This window comes from Hippoglossus hippoglossus, chromosome 13, assembly GCF_009819705.1.
Source record: "Hippoglossus hippoglossus isolate fHipHip1 chromosome 13, fHipHip1.pri, whole genome shotgun sequence".
Lineage (NCBI taxonomy): Eukaryota > Metazoa > Chordata > Actinopteri > Pleuronectiformes > Pleuronectidae > Hippoglossus > Hippoglossus hippoglossus.
Window position 1 is genome coordinate 28,687,820 of NC_047163.1, and position 18,841 is coordinate 28,706,660.

An 18,841-nucleotide genomic window follows, 5' to 3' on the forward strand; every position below is an offset into this window, starting at 1 on the left:
AACAGCACTCATTGAAGTGGGATTATATAAAGTCAGCTCCCAGTCTTTATTTATAAAGTGGCAGGTTACACCAAGGCATGCCTCAGTGGTTTTACTTATCCATGCATCTTTGGAAATGGTAATTTTTGTTTTGATCGTTTTGAGTGATGATTCAATTTTTTCAGTCTCCTCATATTTACTTTCCATAAGATTAGTGAAGTGAGGCTTGGAGGGAAGTGTGTACCCTGGGTAAAATGTGTTGATCTCACAGAAGCCCTGGCCCTCCACAGTAAAAAGGGGTCTCATATCCTTAACAATCATGTTGAGATGCTATCAGAGAATCCAGCAGCCATTTGGGACAACCATCCTTTTAGTGGAAAAAATCTTGCACGCAGCTTTGCCTGTTCCTAAGACACAAATATCCAAACAATATAAAATCAGCGACATACTTTAAGATGAAATCTATGAAGATACCATTTAAATTGATATTTTACTTTCACCTAATGATACTTTACATCACAAAGGTAAAGATTTGTTTAGCATTGCCATTAATTGCCATAGATAGCATCAAGTATGATTTACTTCAATGGCTAGTGGCAATTGTAATAGGAAATTACCATTTTTTTTCTGTAAAGGTTACTTACATTGACACTGAAGTCTGTACTCACATTAACAACCTGTTTACAACTTGCAAATGCACTGGAAAGCGGCGTTGATTTACTGGCATTAGTGTCTGCTCAAGGTATTCTTTGTTGAGTTCTAATTGGATACACAACAGATGCAATAACGATGAGTTTAACAAAGCTTACAGAGTACCATTTTTCTAGGTCCCTGTTTAAAAAATTCCCACACTTTGGAAAATTGGATTTGTTTTCTTGGTGAAAAAAGATGAATATTCAGCATGCCTAGGAGCGGGAGTTGCCATCTTCATTAGTGAAGAACATAAACAGCTTGATGCATCGATGTATTCCACGTAAATCGACATATTCACAGTCTTTCTCTAGCATACTGTAGAACTATTTGAAGAGGACTCACTAATAGCTCCTGGGCATAACCACAGGCCAAGAGAACAGAACATTACAAACAGACAGTTTTAGAACAGACAATGCAATAGTTGATAAAAATTGTATTGTTAGGGACAATTAAGATTTCGTTGCCTCTTTTCACTCTGCAACACTTAACATGTACCTAAAAGGTGAGAATACAGAGACAACCCAAAGTTAGGGGCAGCTGGTTTTACCATGGATATACAAATGATGCCTGGCTTGACCACTATAACTTATCCTTGTCCCTCTCCCCATCTCATACTGACTGTCGGATCTTCTCAGGTGGCAGAAACGTGCCCTGCACACAAACTAGAACTACAATGCCCACTCCTGAATTGAACCAGATGGTTATATTAAATTATATTAGTGCCAATGAGTGACAGAAAAAACTGATAGCATAAATGTAACCATTCAAGTTTAATTATTATTAAAAAATGTTGGTTTGATTATTTTTTTGCAATCATATGACCTGGCAAGATGTTGCCAATATACAAATCCACCACTGGTTTTACCTACAAATGATGATCGCCTGTCTTTTGCAATATATCTCAGAATACTTTTAATCCTCCTGGCCAAGTGCCACTCTTCCCAGGTCCCTGTCACCCTGGCCTCAATAAAGGGCATACAAGATTCTGGTGGTCATCAACCTGGCTCAAACTTGAGTAAGTTGACCCAAAATTTGGATGACCCTTCAGGACTGGGGGCATTCTGCATCTCTGCTGAACAGGAGAGAGGGAGAAGAGGGGATGATGCAGGAGACAGACAGCAGTACTGGCAAAGATTTCAATCACGGGTATGATTATGTGGCTTTTGGCTGACTTTACAGATGTAACTTAAATTTAGTTGTTGCAAAGTTTTATTTATACTAATAGTTTACTGACATTTTTCATGTGTTTGATCAGGTGATGGATCCATATTTGGATGGCCTCATTGCCCATCTCGAGAGACGTTTCTGCGAGGTTGGAGTCGTGGCTGCATTTGGGATACTCGGTCCTCAAGCAGCTACACTCCCTGACGACACTGCACACACAAAACTGAGGATACTGGCAGAGAAGTTTTGTTCCTGTGTCGATTTTGGCACAGTCCTTGAAGAATGGGCCTCTTTCAAGGAGCAAGTGGTTGCTGGTCCACTCAAGGTTACTTAAAAATGTGACATTTTCACATGACATTATCATGAACACTATACTGTGTTACTGATATCATTTTGAACCTTTTCAGAACAAGACACAGCTGGCCATACTGTCTGATCTGTCCTCAAAATATGAGGAGTTTGGTGTCCTGTACCCAACTATGAGCCTGCTAGCTTCCATTGCCCTGACGGTCCTGGTCAGCAGTGTAAACTGTGAGAGGGACTTCTCAACCATGAACAGGGTAATAAATACTTTTCACAATTTGGATTGCTGCTTTAAAGGGGACATAGCATGCAAATTCCACTTTGTTAGTGCTTCTACACGTTAATGTGGGTATCTGGCATGTCTACCAACCCAAAAACTCTGGGAAAAAAACACTCGCGCGTTTTGTTATGGTTCCTCTAAGTCAGAAACGTCATGCTTGAGTGACTCGAATGAGCTTCCTGTGTTTTGTGTCATAACAATACACTGGAAGTCTCCCTACATGGCCTTGGCCCACCCCCCACCTCATCCCCCCCGCTCCCCCACACTCGTTACGCCGGGTTTACACCGGAGGCTGCAAGGCAGCGCAGCGCCGTTCCCAAGCGCGCAGCCGCCTGGCTGTTCACACGGGACTCGCATTTCTCCGCGCTGGTCAGCCCGCGATTCACTCACATGTGGCATTTGTCTGGATCGTTGGGACTGGGAGGCTGCAGTGTTGCTCGGGTGCGACTGCTCGCTCTCCCATGCGTGAGCTGGAATTTGTGTCAACGCCACACAGCCAGCAGTGTGGAAGACTTCCGCAGTGTTCAGCACTACTGTAACACTGGCACAAACACACAGAGCCCCCACACTCGTTACACCGGGTTTACACCGGACGCGGAAGCGCCGCTGCGAGGCAGCGCAGCGCCGTTCTCAAGTGCGCAGCCGCCTGGCTGTTCACACGGGACGCGCATTTCTCCGCGCTGGTCAGCCCCATAGACTGTATATATAAGGTCAGCCCGCGATTCTGCTTTCTCCGCTTGTTGTTATACCCGTTGAATGTCGGGGTTCGGGGGTAAATGATGGTCTTCATAGCCCCCCCCACCCCTCTCTTTCTCTCTCTGTCTGTCTGCTTGTGTGCTTGTAGTGGATGGGCAGAGGGGGACATTTAATTATGTGATTGGGAAAATTAAAACTCCAGGACAACAGAAGGGGAATACAAAGTATGGGATGCATATTTGATAATTTATATCATATAAAATATGTAATTTATATCGTTTAAAATCATGGGGGGAGAGGGGGGAGGGGGGAGCTGGCTCATTAGCATTTAAAGGAACAGGCACTCAAAACAGGTCACTCTGTGGAGGGCTGTTTTATACAGGGTAAAAAGGGTGCTGTTTTAAATAATCCTTGTGGTATTTTGACCAAAGTATGTTACAGACATTTCATTAAGACACCAAGGAACCATATCAACTTGTGTTAAAATGGGCATACAATGTCCCCTTTAAGCTATCACTATTTTAAGCTATCAGCTATCACTTTTAAAGCCTAACAGTTAATGTATTTGCAGGTCAAGACAAACATCCGCAATAGGCTGCAAGGAGACCATCTTGCAGCCTGCATGCGGATCTCAATAAATGGGCCAGACCTTTCTGACTTCCCATACCAAGAGGCTCTGGAAATGTTCTTCCAGAAGCCCAGAAAAATACACTGCAGTGACAAAAGCTGCACACTTTGTGGATAATTCCGTTCATGTTTAGTTCAATGTACAGTTCAAAAATTGTTCAGATGTTATATTGACTGCTGTCATTAAAAGAAACACATGAACATCATGATTCCTTTAAGTTTTTGTGTCCGTGTCTGCCGCCGCCCCGCCCCCCCCCCCCAAGCTGTAAACCTAGGGGAAGCACTGCTCTGTCAAACATTTACAGGTGAAAGCACGACTCTGCATTTACCTGTTTTATGCCTCCGGGAAGGGGGGGGACCCCATGCCAGGCTAAAGGCTCGTACCAGCCTACCACCACTACCCACCCTCCTGCTAGCTAACATCCGGTCACTGGAGAACAAACTTGACGAGCTTAGAGCCAGCATTACAACACAATGGGAAATTAGGGACTGCTATGCTCAAATTTTTACAGAGACCTGGCTGTAAGCCAAAGTACCGGTATTTGCCGTGCAGCTACAGACTCACTCTTTTAACCTTGGAGACCGCACCGCTGCCTCTGGTAAGGCTAAAGGTACTTAACAGAAGTCAGGGTACTGTTGGCTATGACATGGACGTCTATGCGACCCTCCAAGGATATGCCTCCCCAGACCTGACCCACCGCCAAACCGATCATGCTGGATGATGTTACAGGCAGCATAACGTTCACCTCCTTGAGACTCTGCAGGGAGACACAGCAAACCTTCTTGCGACCGCACGTATGGATGTTCCATCCTGGAGGAGCTGGACTACCTGTGCAACCTGATTGGGCTGCAGTTACCTCCTCATGCTACCATTAGTGACAAGGACACTAGCACCTGTTGTCACTTTCATTTGCACCAAAGCAGGTGAAATTGATTCACAATCACTTGTGCTTCCTAAATGGACAGATTGATATCCCTGAGGTTTAACTGACTTGGTGTTATACTGTGACGATTAAGTGTTCCCTTAATTTGTGTATATACATATGAGTGTGTGTGTTTATGTGTATATAATATATTGTTATAGGTAGTATGATATACATTACAATATATTATTATGTTAAATAATTATTATAGTTATAACATTGAAATAAACATATGCATGGATGCTTTCTCATTCTTGTTGTGTTCTTCATTCGTTCTCCCCCCAGTCATGTAAATTCACACGTTCCCAGAGAATTTGGTCGAGGAGGTGGAGTTGCTGCTATTTTTAACTCCAGTCTATTAATTAATCCTAAACCTAAACTAAGCTACAACTCATTTGAATGTCTTGTTCTTAGTCTTCCACGCCAATCCAAGAAACACCAACAGCCAATCACATTTGCTGTAGTTTACCGTGCCCCTGGGGCTTATTCTGAATTTTTAACAGAATTCCTTGAGTTTTTATCAAACCTAGTCCTAAAGACCGATAAAATTATTATTGTTGGTGACTTTAATATTCATGTTGACAATAATAAAGATAGCCTTAGCGTAGCATTTATTTCGATATTAGACTCAATTGGTTTCAGTCAGTGTGTACACCAACCTACTCATTGTTGTAACCACACACTTGACCTTATATTATCATACGGTGTCAAAATTGAACATCTAACGGTACTTCCGCGCAATCCAATCCTATCAGACCATAATTTAATAACCTTCGATTTTTCACTATCAGAATATATGCCACTAATAATAAACTCATTTTCAAGATGTTTACCTGATAGTGCTGTAGCTAAATTTAAGGAAATAATTCCGATTACATTTAAACCCGTACTATCCGTTGATATAAACAACAAATTCATTAACAAACCCTAGCTCCACTAGAGATTGACCATCTCGTCGATAGCTCTGTAGAATTCATTACGATTAACATTTAGACTCAATAGCGCCTATAAAAAAGAAAACATATAAAACATAGTAAATTAGCTCCGTGGTATAATTCCAAGACACATGAGTTAAACAAACAAGTATCAAGAAAACTAGAAAAGGAAGTGGCGCTCCAGCAACCGTGTTGAAAATCTCCTAGACTGGAAGAATAGGGTGTTAAAGCATATAAGAAGGCCCTCCACAAAGGCAAGAGCTGACCTACTATTCAAAACTAATAGAAGAGAATAAAAACAACCCAGGTTTCTCTTCAGCACTGTAGCCAGGCTGACAGAGAGTCAACACCTCCACCGAACCCAGTATTCCTCGATCCCTAAATAGCAATATCTTTCATGAATCCTTCTTTAATGATAAACATTCCTAAACTATTAGAAATCAAATCAACCATCTCCTGCCCTCAATTGGCACTAATACCCCATCAAGAATAGAAAACTCAGAAAACGGCCAAGAATCCTACCAATTATTTAGACAGCTTCTCTCTGATCAGCCTCGATCAGCTGACCAAAATAATCTCATCTTCTAAACCAACAACTTGTATCTCAGACCCCATTCCCACAAAATTACTTAAAGAAATTCTGCCCCTAATTGACAGTTCATTACTGAACACAATACATCTGTCATTAATCATCAGGATATGTACCACAGTCTTTTTAAAATAGCTGTAATCAAACCCCTCCTCAAAAAACCCACCTTAGACCCAGAGGTTTTAGCCAATTATCATCCGATATCTAATCTCCCCTTCCTGTCTAAAATCCTAGAAAAAGTTGTAGCCAATCAGCTGTGTGAGTTTCTCCAGGAAAATAATATATATGAAGACTTTCAGTCAGGGTTTAGAGCCAATCACAGCACAGAGACAGCCTTGGCAAAAGTCACTAATGATCTTCTAATAGCTTCAGATCAGGGGTTTGTGTCTGTCCTCGTTCTGTTAGATCTTAGTGCAGCATTTGACACAATTGACCATAATATTTTATACAGAGACTAGAACAGTTAATTAGCATTAAAGGAACCGCCCCTAAAATGGTTTAAATCCTATTTTTCAGACCGCTCCCAATTCGTGCAAATTAATGATGAGTCATCTGTGCGCACCAAAGTTAACCATGGTGTTCCACAAGGCTCTGTGCTCGGCCCAATTTTATTCTCATTATATATGCTTCCACTTGGAAACATTATCAGGACACACACAGGCTAAATTTCCACTGCTATGCGGATGACACCCAGTTATACTTGTCAATAAAACCTGAACAAAAGTAATCAAATAACTAAACTCCAAGCATGTCTTAAGGACATAAAAACCTGGATGACCCGCAATTTTCTCTTATTAAACTCAGATAAGACAGAGGTTCTAATACTTGGCCCTAAACACCTTAGAGATACATTATCTAACTGATATAGCTGCGCTAGACGAAATTGCCCTTGCTTCCAATAAAAACAGTCAGGAACTTGGGAGTGATCTTCGATCCTGATTTATCCTTTAATTCTCACTTAAAAACAAATTTCTAGGGACCGCCTTTTTTCACTTGCGTAATATCTCCAAAATCAGACATGTCCTTTCTCAAAAAGATGCAGAAAAACTAATCCACGCCTTTGTTACATCCAGACTGGATTATTGTAATTTCTTATTATCAGGCTCCAGCAGTAAGTCGTTAAAGACTCTGCAGCTTGTCCAAAATGCTGCAGCATGTGTCCTGACAAGAACCAAGAAAAGAGAGCACATTTCTCCAGTATTAGCTTCGCTACACTGGCTTCCGGTTAAATCTAGAATAGAATTTAAAATTCTCCTCCTCACCTTCAAGGCCCTTAACAATATGGCACCAATTATATCTTAAAGAGCTGTTAGTACCTTATCAACCCACTAGAGCACTGCGCTCCCAGAATTCAGGCTTACTTGTCGTCCCTAAAGTCTCTAAAAGTAGAGTAGGAGCCAGAGCTTCAGCTATCAAGCTCCTCCTCCTGTGGAATCATCTCCCACTTCAGTCGGGAGGCAGACACCATCTGTACGTTTAAGAGTAGGCTTAAAACCTTCCTTTTTGTTAAAGCTTATAGTTAGAGCTGGTCCAGGCTTGTCCTAGACCTGCTCTTAGTTAGGCTGCTATAGGTCTAGAAGGTCGGGGGACACATGACACACGGAGCTTCTCTTTCCAGCTTCTCCTTCCTCTTCTCAATCGTTATCACATCAAAGTAATTCATATCCCATCAATACATGTTACTGACTTGACTTCTTCCCCGGAGTCCCTTTGCCTTATCGTCCGCAGATCCAGGGACGCGGCTGTGGCCACATCATGGATTAGGATCTGTGGATCACGTATCAGAGGTCGTAATGGTGGATCCAGTATGGCGGATTCTGCATCGTGCTGGCTGATCGTGATAATAAAGGCAGATCCTTTATCGTGTTGGCATCAGATACTGGTGGTGGACTACGACCGAGGTGGCAGCTGATGATGGATCCTAATGGCGGCAGTGGACAATGACTGTGGACTATAGTGGCATCCGATCTTGATGGTGGATCATGATCGTGGTGGCAGCTGACCATAGACTATGATTGCAGCAGGACTGCTCAATACATAGTATTTCTCCTCAGACACTTGACCATTAATGACATTAATCCACCAATTCACTGACCTTCAGTTATACTTCAAAATGTTTACCCTTATCAATGCTGATAAAACCCTTATCTTTCTGATGTTCTCCTTTACACTTGACATCCATTGCACTTCTGTCCGTCCTGGGAGAGGGATCCCTCACATGTGGCTCTCTCTGAGGTTTCTACGTTCTTTTTTTCCCTGTTAAAAGGGTTTTTAGTAGTTTTTCCTTACTCTTGTTGAGGGTTAAGGGCAGAGGATGTCACACCATGTTAAAGCCCTATGAGACAAATTGTGATTTGTGAATATGGGCTATACAAATAAAATTTGATTGATTGATTGATTGATTCATTAGGGCCTGATTACTATGAAAGCATACAATGTGTTGACAGCCTGTAATGGTTAACTGTTAATACTGGTAGACTTCAATATGAAGCTTCATGTTACTGGTGTGGAAACAAACAAATCAATTTATCTTAATTTGTACTGATGAAGATGGAGTTTAAGTTTAAAATTGTTTTCAGGCCTTTAGGACAGAATGCAATTTATTTAGTATCACTGGTAGAATTAATCTTTTGCACAGAAAAATATCTACAGCAATGTTGGAGGTAAGAATGGCCTCTGGATGGTGCAACTTGGAGGGTTTAATAAGAGGAGTTTGCATTTGTTGTGCTAGGTTGTCGACCATAAAGCTGGTGGCAGTCCATCTATGGAAACTGACAGCTCTAGACTTTGGGATCAGAAAGGAATAGGTTAACCATTACCCGTCTATCTACCGATGTGCTCTGTCTTTTAATGGACAATGGGCCAAGTGCCTCTTTGAACCAGCTTTGAAATTCCACTGGTGAGAGATTGGCTCATCTGGACCAGTAGAGACCATAGACTGTAGAGACATTCACAGTTACACAACGGGCCCTCTCTCTCTGCTCTCCTTCACTAACTCACCCCCATTTCTATCCTTTCAACCCAAGAACTGAATAATACACTGTAGATCAGCAAATGGGATGGTGAATGGCCTGTAATTATATTGTGCTGTTCTAATCTTCAGGACCTTTCAAAGTGACTCACAATCACTCCACAAACACATTCATATAGAACTTTGGTATGCCGCTCTTTTTAATCAGTCAGGGGAAATCTTAGTGTTCAGAGTCGTGCCTAAGGACAATTTGACATGCAGACTGGAGGAGCCAGGGATCGCACCAACTATTTTCTGTTTAGAAGACAACCCTTACAGCCATTCTACTGATACTTTTTTTTATTCTATTAATTATGTGTTCGTTTTGAGGAATGAAATACACAATTACTGTTATTTGATCTTTAAAGCACAATATAGTTATACAAATTAAATTAAATAATACATAAATTACAGATTAAAGTAACTGCATTACATATAGAGAACACAAAGGAAAGACACACTGACCGCAAATTAGGAAATATGAGCATTTACGATTATTGGGGGATACCAGTCAGCTTTTATTAAATGCAGGCATATTCATAATCATCAGTTGTCCGTGATTTTCCTTATTATATTTCTAAAGGATGAGTCTTTTTGGGGGGATTTCCTAAAAAATTTCTTGAAAATTTATTTTTCTTTATACAGTGTATATATATATATATATATATATATATATATATATTGTGTTTATATTTAGTATATGGTAGGGCTGTCAGATGAACGCGTTGACGTGGGATGATTAATTTGTGGAATTAACCCGCAATGCATGTGCAGAATGACCCTCTCCTCTACCCATACCCGCCCCCTGTCACTCGCTCAGAGCGACACACGCAATGATATCAGAGCTCGTTCACGTTAAGCAGCCAGTCAGTGTCTTTGTAGAAGAACAGTGAAATACAGAGTTTCTCTGGTCTCAGCTGCTCAGTGATCAGCTGCTTCATGATCAGAGCAGAAGCTGCATTTGGTTTGTACCGAGCTGGAGTTTCTGTGTCCTCCTCCACTCTGCTCTCACTGTAACTAATAAACACTCATCACTAGTTATCAGGACCTGATCAGTACATGAAGTAACTTAGTGCTTGTTTGATTCGCTCCAGAGTTTATGAGGCTGCATTTAAACATCATGAAAATGACTCGTCAACATGTTGTGCTCAGTACAACACGAGACGTGACGCTCACAGTCAGGACTCTGTGTTAAAGTGAGCACGCAGACATGATCCGACTCCATCGATTCATAACCAAACACATGGCCGTACGTTTGTCACCTAAATCATCCCAATAAAAAATGAACTATGAACGTGAACTAGTTCATTTTTATCTGCATGAACTGAACTTGGAACTCGTTCTTTTTAAGTGTGAACTGGCTCAACACTGCTTCTGCAGATGGGCTCAGATTCAGATTTCACATTCACATTGAATTGTGTAAAGGTTTGGTTGTTTGTTTGATTTAAAAAGAAAAGAAAAAAGTTTATTCAACCATCCTATATTTCCTAAAAAAAAAAAAAAAAAGAGCAAAGGCTAAAATGCCCCAATTGTTTAGGATAAAGGTTATCTTTGAGTTTGATAAAAAATAAAAATAAAGGGGTTAGGGTTATTTTTTCACCCTGTCCGTTGGTTAGTTGACATGCCGGTGAAGGACCAGCGAAGCTCTGTCATGCAGTGGACCCCAGGAAAATCACGACAAAGGATTATTTCCAAGAACTGGATTATTTACAGAAAAGATGGCGCCGCGGACGGCTGCCTCGGTGTGTTGGTGCGCGATGTTTTGTCTTGTTTTGTTAGTTAATTCAGTGTTTTGCCTAAGAACCGGGAGCTCTTTCACCAGAGAAATGCTCATGAACATCAGGGTCATAACTCCTGAGAATTTATTTCCGACTTTCATTGCCTCATCTGTCGAAATTTGGGAAATTCTGGTCAAAGGTGCCCTCACATTCGTACATACAGTGAAGCGACGGAGGAGAGGTAAACATGCCGGTTCGCTTGTGCGTCTCCGCCGGCGGGGACTTCGCACACCGCTACCAGGTATATTCCTCTCCAACGTGCGTTCACTGTGTAACAAGCTGGACGAACTCCAGCTACTAGTTGGTAAGAACAGAGACTTCTCCTCATCTTCCGTTCTGTGCTTCACGGAGACGTGGCTGTGTGGTTCGATACCGGACTCTGTGCTGCAGTTGGCTGGCTTCCAACTTTTCAGAGCAGACCGCCACACGGAACTCTCCGGCAAGACAAAAGGTGGAGGAATCTGCTTCTATACTAACTGCGGCTGGTGCAATGATGTGACAGTGATTCAACAGCACTGTTTTTATCAAATGCAAACCCTTCTACTCCCCCTGTGAGTTTGTTTCATTCATTCTGGTCGGTGTTTACATTCCACCGCAGGCTAACGTGCAAGAGGCACAACGCATGCTCGCCGACCAGATACTGTGTGTGGAACGGACTAACCCGGACTCCTTAGTTATTGTCCTCTGCGACTTTAACAAAGGAAATCTCACCCGCGAACTCCCCAAATACAAACAATTTATTAAATGCCCGACCAGAGAGGAGAACATTCTGGATCACTGTTACACCACAGTAAGCAGTGCCTATCACGCCGTCCCCCGGGCTGCACTGGGACTCTCGGACCACGTCATGGTCCATTTGATCCCTGCATACAGGCAGAAACTAAAACTCTGCAAACCTGTTGTGAGGACTTCAAAGCAGTGGACCAGTGAAGCTGTGGAGGATCTTCAGGCGTGCTTGGACTGTACAGATTGGGAGGTGTTCAGGACTGCTACAAACAGTCTGGACGAGTACACAGAGGCTGTGACTTCTTATATCAGCTTCTGTGAGGACAGCTGTGTTCCATCACGCACCAGGGTGTGTTACAACAATGACAAACCCTGGTTCACAGCCAAACTCAAGAAGTTAAGGTTGGAGAAGGAAGAGGCGTTCAGGAGTGGGGACAGAGATAGGTTTATAGAGTCGAAATACAGGTTTAGCAAGGAGGTGAGAGAAGCTAAACGTCTGTACTCTGAGAAACTCCAACACCAGTTCTCAGCCAATGACTCTGCCTCTGTCTGGAAAGGGCTTAGGCAGATTACAAATTGTAAGCCTAGAGCCCCCCACTCCACTAACGACCCACGCCTGGCCAACAACTTGAATGAGTTTTACTGTCGCTTTGAAAGACAATGGGACAGTCCTGACACCATCCCCCGTGACACCACCCTCCAGCCCATCAACTGCACCTCCCCCACCATAGCAAAGGCCTGCGCCTTTCCACAACTGCCCACCTCAGAGCCCCCTCCCTCCTCCCCTACCACAGTGATGACTCTCTCCATCCTGGAGAGGGACGTCAACAGACTCTTCAGGAGACAGAACCCCCGCAAAGCAGCCGGGCCAGACTCTGTCTCTCCATCAATCCTGAAACACTGTGCTGATCAGCTGTCTCCGGTGTTCACAGCCATTTTCAACACCTCACTGGAGACATGCCACGTACCAGCCTGCTTCAAGACCTCCACCATCATCCCTGTCCCCAAAAAAACAAAGATCACTGGACTCAATGATTACAGACCTGTCGCCCTGACCTCTGTGGTGATGAAGGCATTTGAGCGCCTTGTGCTGTTCCACCTCAAAGCCATCACTGACCCTCTCCTGGACCCCCTGCAGTTTGCCTACAGAGCCAACAGGTCTGTAGACAATGCAGTAAACATGGCCCTTCACATCCTCCAGCACCTGGACTCCTCAGGAACCTACGCCAGGATCCTGTTTGTGGACTTCAGCTCTGCCTTCAACACCATCATTCCGGCTCTGCTACAGGACAAGCTCTCCCAGCTGAGTGTGCCTGACTCCACCTGCAGGTGGATCACAGACTTCCTGTCTGACAGGAGGCAACACGTGAGGCTGGGGAAGCATGTCTCTGATTCCAGGACCATAAGCACCGGTTCCCCTCAAGGCTGTGTTCTTTCCCCTCTACTCTTCTCCCTGTATACCAACAGCTGCACCTCCAGTCACCAGTCCGTCAAACTCCTTAAGTTCACGGACGACACCACCCTCATTGGGCTCATCTCTGGTGGGGATGAGTCCGCCTACAGGTGGGAGATTGACCATCTGGTGACCTGGTGTGGTCAGAACAACCTGGAGCTCAATGCTCTGAAAACAGTGGAGATAGTTGTAGACTTTAGAAGGAACCCAGCCCCACCCACCCCCATCACCCTGAGAGACTCCCCAGTCGACACTGCGGAGTCCTTCTGCTTCCTGGGCACCATCATCTCCCAGGACCTCAAGTGGAGGCTGAACATCAGCTCCCTCACCAAAAGAGCTCAACAGAGGATGTACTTCCTGCGGCAGCTGAAGAAGTTCAACCTGCCAAAGACAATGATGGTGCACTTCTACACCTGCATCATCGAGTCCATCCTCACCTCCTCCATCACCATCTGGTACACTGCTGCCACTGCCAATGACAAAGGCAGACTGCAGCATATCATCCGTTCTGCTGAGAAGGTGATTGGCTGCAATCTGCCATCTCTACAGGACCTGTTTGCCTCTAGGACCCTGAGGCGTGCAGGTAAGATTGTGGCCGATCCTTCCCACCCGGGTCACAAACTCTTCGAGGTACTTCCCTCCGGCAGGAGGCTGCAGTCCATCAGGACCAAAACCTCACACCACAAGACCAGCTTCTTCCCGGCTGCAGTTGGCCTTATCAAGGCCCGTGACCCCCACCTGACTTGGACTCTTATCCCGCCCCCACGCCTCAAGTCTGTGTTACATTAACATACATTACATTGCACATTGCACATTGCACATTGCATATTGCACATTGCATATTGCACATTCACATTGCACTCCTGTTTTGCATTTTGCATTTTACTTTTTACTTTACTTTTTATATCTTTTATATATTTTTATTTTATATATTGTTTTTTTCTTATGTGTAGTACTTATTGTGTTTTTATGTTTTATGTTCATTGTATGCACCTATATACCAAGGCAAATTCCAGGTAGGTGTAAACCTACTTGGCAATAAATACATTCTGATTCTGATTCTGATTACCTTTGTGAAACTTTCGTCGATTATCGTGGGACCAGGACTCTTTTTTTAGCGGTCAGAAGTTGTGAGGATAGCGTGGATTATTTAAAAATTTATGTCTGCGGCAATCTCACCATGCCACACCGGCTAAAACTTTGTTTCGGACATTTCTTTCGGTTCGGGGACTAAGTTGCACAAACTATTTAATTTGATGAAATGATGAATTATATGAACGGGGGAGTTGGCGGAAACATATTGTTTGTATGTGAATTGTTTGGAGCTGAGCTGTTTTGCTCACGTTCCGGTCTTTGTTTGCAGGTTGACGTCCAGGGGGATGAGTGTTTAGTTAATTTTCTTGGTAGTACAAACTAATAATTGAAACTTGTGAGTCAATTTCGTTATTATATATATATTTCCCATATTTTAGAGGGACAAATAGGTTTCAGATCGTATGTCGTATTATTCGTTTGTTGTAAGAGGGTCAGCGGGCGGCGTCCAGGAATTTATTTCACTTTAACATTGTGACATGGGGCGTTTTTCAACATTTTAACCATTTTCCCAGGGAAGAATGAATGGATCTTGATATATATGTGTGCGTGAGGCTTGATTGAATTGAAGGGGACTGTTGGACCCTGGCAAAGGTGCTCTTCTAGTTGTTCATTATCTTGTTTCAGTGACAGATTTAATAGACTGTTGTAAAATAAAACTCCTAACTTATTCCCAAATGCTGTTTAAGTGACAACACTGGATGGTCTGAAGTAAAATAAATGTAACAAAATGTAACAAATTATCTGTAACAAGATGGTGTTAGATGATGTGAAAGAGAAAGTTAAATAAAAAAGGACATACCTCGTAGAATCTGATAAAGAAAAACCTTGGCATGATCTGAGCTCAGAGGCTGTGGTGATACGATGATCTTATGGAGATCACTTTGCATCAGTTCAGTCACCACATAGCTGAACAGTTGGAAATTAAGGAAAAAACATCACAAAGCAAAACACCACCAGTTGAAAATCACAAGAAGGTAGTACAGCTGGTACTGGTGATTTTGGATCAGGAGGTTAAGCTTGTCGTCCACTAATCAGAAGGTCAGTGTTTCGATCACTGGCACCTCAGTCAGCATGTTGAAGCAAGATGCTGAATCCTTCATTGTATAATATGGTGCCAGCCTGTGCATTCAGCTAGAAAAATAGCCTGATGCTTAGAACAAAGCTGCACACTACCTGAAAGCTACAAAGATAAACGACACAAAAACTGTTTTAGAACTTTTAGTCTTAGACAGTCAGGAAGGTGCAGAAACCTTATGAGTAAATATAAAACATCACATACTGATCGTCTCAAGGCCATGTCAATTGTCACTAAAAAAGTTATCACCAAGAGAAACATATCAGAGAAACACAGTTGCTGTTGTCAGGTTTGAGAGCTCTCTGCAGTCTGAGTCTGAACTCAATCAATCAATCAAATTTTATTTGTATAGCCCATATTCACAAATCACAATTTGTCTCATAGGGCTTTAACATGGTGTGACATCCTCTGCCCTTAACCCTCAACAAGAGTAAGGAAAAACTACTTAAAAACCCTTTTAACAGGGTAAAAAGAAGGTAGAAACCTCAGAGAGAGCCACATGTGAGGGATCCCTCTCCCAGGACGGACAGAAGTGCAATAGATGTCAAGTGTAAAGGAGAACATCAAGATAAAGGTTTTAGCAGCATTGATTAGGGTAAACATTTTGAAGTATAACTGAAGGTCAGTGAATTGGTGGATTAATGTCATTAATGGTCAAGTGTCTGAGGAGAAATACTATGTATCGAGCAGTCCTGCTGCAATCATAGTCCATGGTCAGCAGCCAGCAAGATCATGATCCACTATCAAGATCGGATGCCACTATAGTCCACAGTTATTGTCCACTGCCGCCATTAGGATCCATCATCAGCTGCCACCTCGGTCGTGGTCCACCACCACTATCTGATGCCAACACGATAAAGGATCTGCCTTTGTTATCACGATCAGCCAGCACGATGCAGAATCCGCCATACTGGATCCACCATTACGACCTCTGATACGTGATCCACAGATCCTAATCCATGATGTGGCCACAGCCGCGGCCCTGGATCTGCGGACGATAAGGCAAAGGGACTCCGGGGAAGAAGTCAAGTCAGTAACATGTATTGATGGGATATGAATTACTTTGATGTGATAAAGATTGAGAAGAGGAAGGAGAAGCTGGAAAGAGAAGCTCCGTGTGTCATGTGTCCCCCGACCTTCTAAACCTATAGCAGCCTAACTAAGAGCAGGTCTAGGACAAGCCTGGACCAGCTCTAACTATAAGCTTTATCAAAAAGGAAGGTTTTAAGCCTACTCTTAAACGTACAGATGGTGTCTGCCTCCCGAACTGAAAGTGGGAGATGATTCCACAGGAGAGGAGCTTGATAGCTGAAAGCTCTGGCTCCTACTCTAGTTTTAGAGACTTTAGGGACGACAAGTAAGCCTGAATTCTGGGAGCGCAGTGCTCTAGTGGGTTGATAAGGTACTAACAGCTCTTTAAGATATAATGGTGCCATATTGTTAAGGGCCTTGAAGGTGAGGAGGAGAATTTTAAATTCTATTCTAGATTTAACCGGAAGCCAGTGTAGCGAAGCTATTACAGGAGAAATGTGCTCTCTTTTCTTGGTTCTTGTCAGGACACGTGCTGCGGCATTTTGGACAAGCTGGAGAGTCTTTAACGACTTACTGCTGGAGCCTGATAATAAGGAATTACAATAATCCAGTCTGGATGTAACAAAGGCGTGGATTAGTTTTTCTGCATCCTTTTGAGAAAAACTCAAACAAACTCAGGCAAAGATTGTTTTTGAGGTCTTTAGCTCCACTTTGTAACACCACTGTGAGGTCTCAGTTTTAAATAAAAACCTTCACTATTTGGCTGAAGTAAATTGAAAAAAATAAGGTGTATTTGAATTACAGCTGTTATTTCAGAGCTTCAGACACTGATATTATCAACAATTAGTTAGTGTCATAGTAAGTATCATATACTCATATACTAACCCATCATAATCAGGGACGGAGCTATAGACATACCTATTTAATACAGAAAAAACGTTAAAAAGTGATGATTCTCATGTAACATCTGCTGTTATAAGGGGCACATTTATAATTCTTATCTGCATCTATTGATGTTTCTTTTCAATGGTCAATCAGTGATAATATCCTCATAAAATTATTTCCTATGAGTTTGTAAAATAGTTTGTAAAATAATTTTGAGATCCTCCATGTTCCTTGTGTCTCAGAAACTCCAGTTCCAAATCATGACAAATTACAATAACTAACTTCCAGTTAATTCTAAAACACATTGGTGTCCCTAAAGTCTCCAAATGTGTAGTAGCCAGAGCCTTCACCTATCAAGGTCCTCTCCTGTGGAATCATATCCCAGTTTCAGTTCGGGAAGCACACACCCTCTCTAGGGTAGGCTTAAAAGCTTCCTTTTTGAATTAAGGTTATAGTTAGGGCTGGCACAGGTCCCCTGGACCTGCTCTTAGTTTTGCTGCTATAACCATAGATTGCCTGGGGACACATGACACATGGAGCTTCTCTTTCCTCATCTCCCTCTTTATCACATTAATGTCTCATCATTACATGGTGCACACTATGGGCAAAACTCAAAATGCTTAAGCACCCCAATTTTACAATATGATATAAACATATTTGATTAATTTTGCGATGATTGAACAAATATTTAAAGAGTTATGGCCAATTTCCCGCTAAGCAAAAGTTTATGGTTAATAACGGCCTTGATTTTAGACCAATCCTGATCATTTGTAACAGAAATGTGTAATTTAGTCGCACAATGTTGTGTATCAAATTTGGTGTTGATAGGATTAAAAACCAAAAAGTAGATTGTCACATTACTGTTTTTCAATTTATGCAAAGGAGCAAAAATGAATCACTACAGACTTTTATAGACCAAGAGGTTTTTTTGTAGAACACATTGAGCTGGACTTGTGTGTTGAATTTTAAGTCAATCAGACTGATGTGAGGGGCTTGGCTTGTCAAAATGTATCTTTTTGAGGCCCAATTATAGCGCCACTATGAGGCCAAATAAGCTCATGTTTCAGATAAAGTTGATGCACATCAATTCCACGGTAATTTGAGCTGAGGCGGCAGACTACAAATAATAATAATACGAAATATAGCCGCAAGCGGCAATGAGCGGGTTCGACCCTTAATTCGCGCAATATGACCTTCTGGTTGGAGGACTACCACTCTACCCTCTAAGCCACAGCCAACCACAAGAAGCACCTCAATTAGAGAAAGCAGCTCAATAAGAAGAAGCAGCTCAATAGGAAAGATTTTCGCGCTCCCTATGTGCAAAACTTAAAATCCTTAAACACGGCTATTCTACAATATGGTACAAACATATCTAATTAGTTTCACGATGATTAGATGAATATCTAAAGAGTTATGGCCAATTTCCTCTAAGCACCACCCTTGGCAAAAAGTTTATGGCTAATAGCGGACGTGTTTTTTGACCAATCCTGCTCATTTATAATAGAAATGTGTATCTCAGTCTCACACTGCTTTAGACTGAATTTGGTGTTGATTGGATACAAAAATCAAGTTTCGTGTTTCTAGATCATTCCATCTCA

The 18,841-nt window shown here is 42.4% G+C and overlaps 1 protein-coding gene across 1 annotated transcript in view; it reads right to left on the minus strand.

Annotated features, from left to right (window-relative positions):
• The window catches only part of LOC117773159 (serine/threonine-protein kinase NLK-like), a 95,584-nt gene that overhangs the window by 51,057 nt on the left and 25,686 nt on the right, over positions 1-18,841 (minus strand). The window contains 1 exon segment of the mRNA XM_034604864.1: positions 15,051-15,157. Coding sequence (XP_034460755.1) covers positions 15,051-15,157 — 107 coding nt within the window.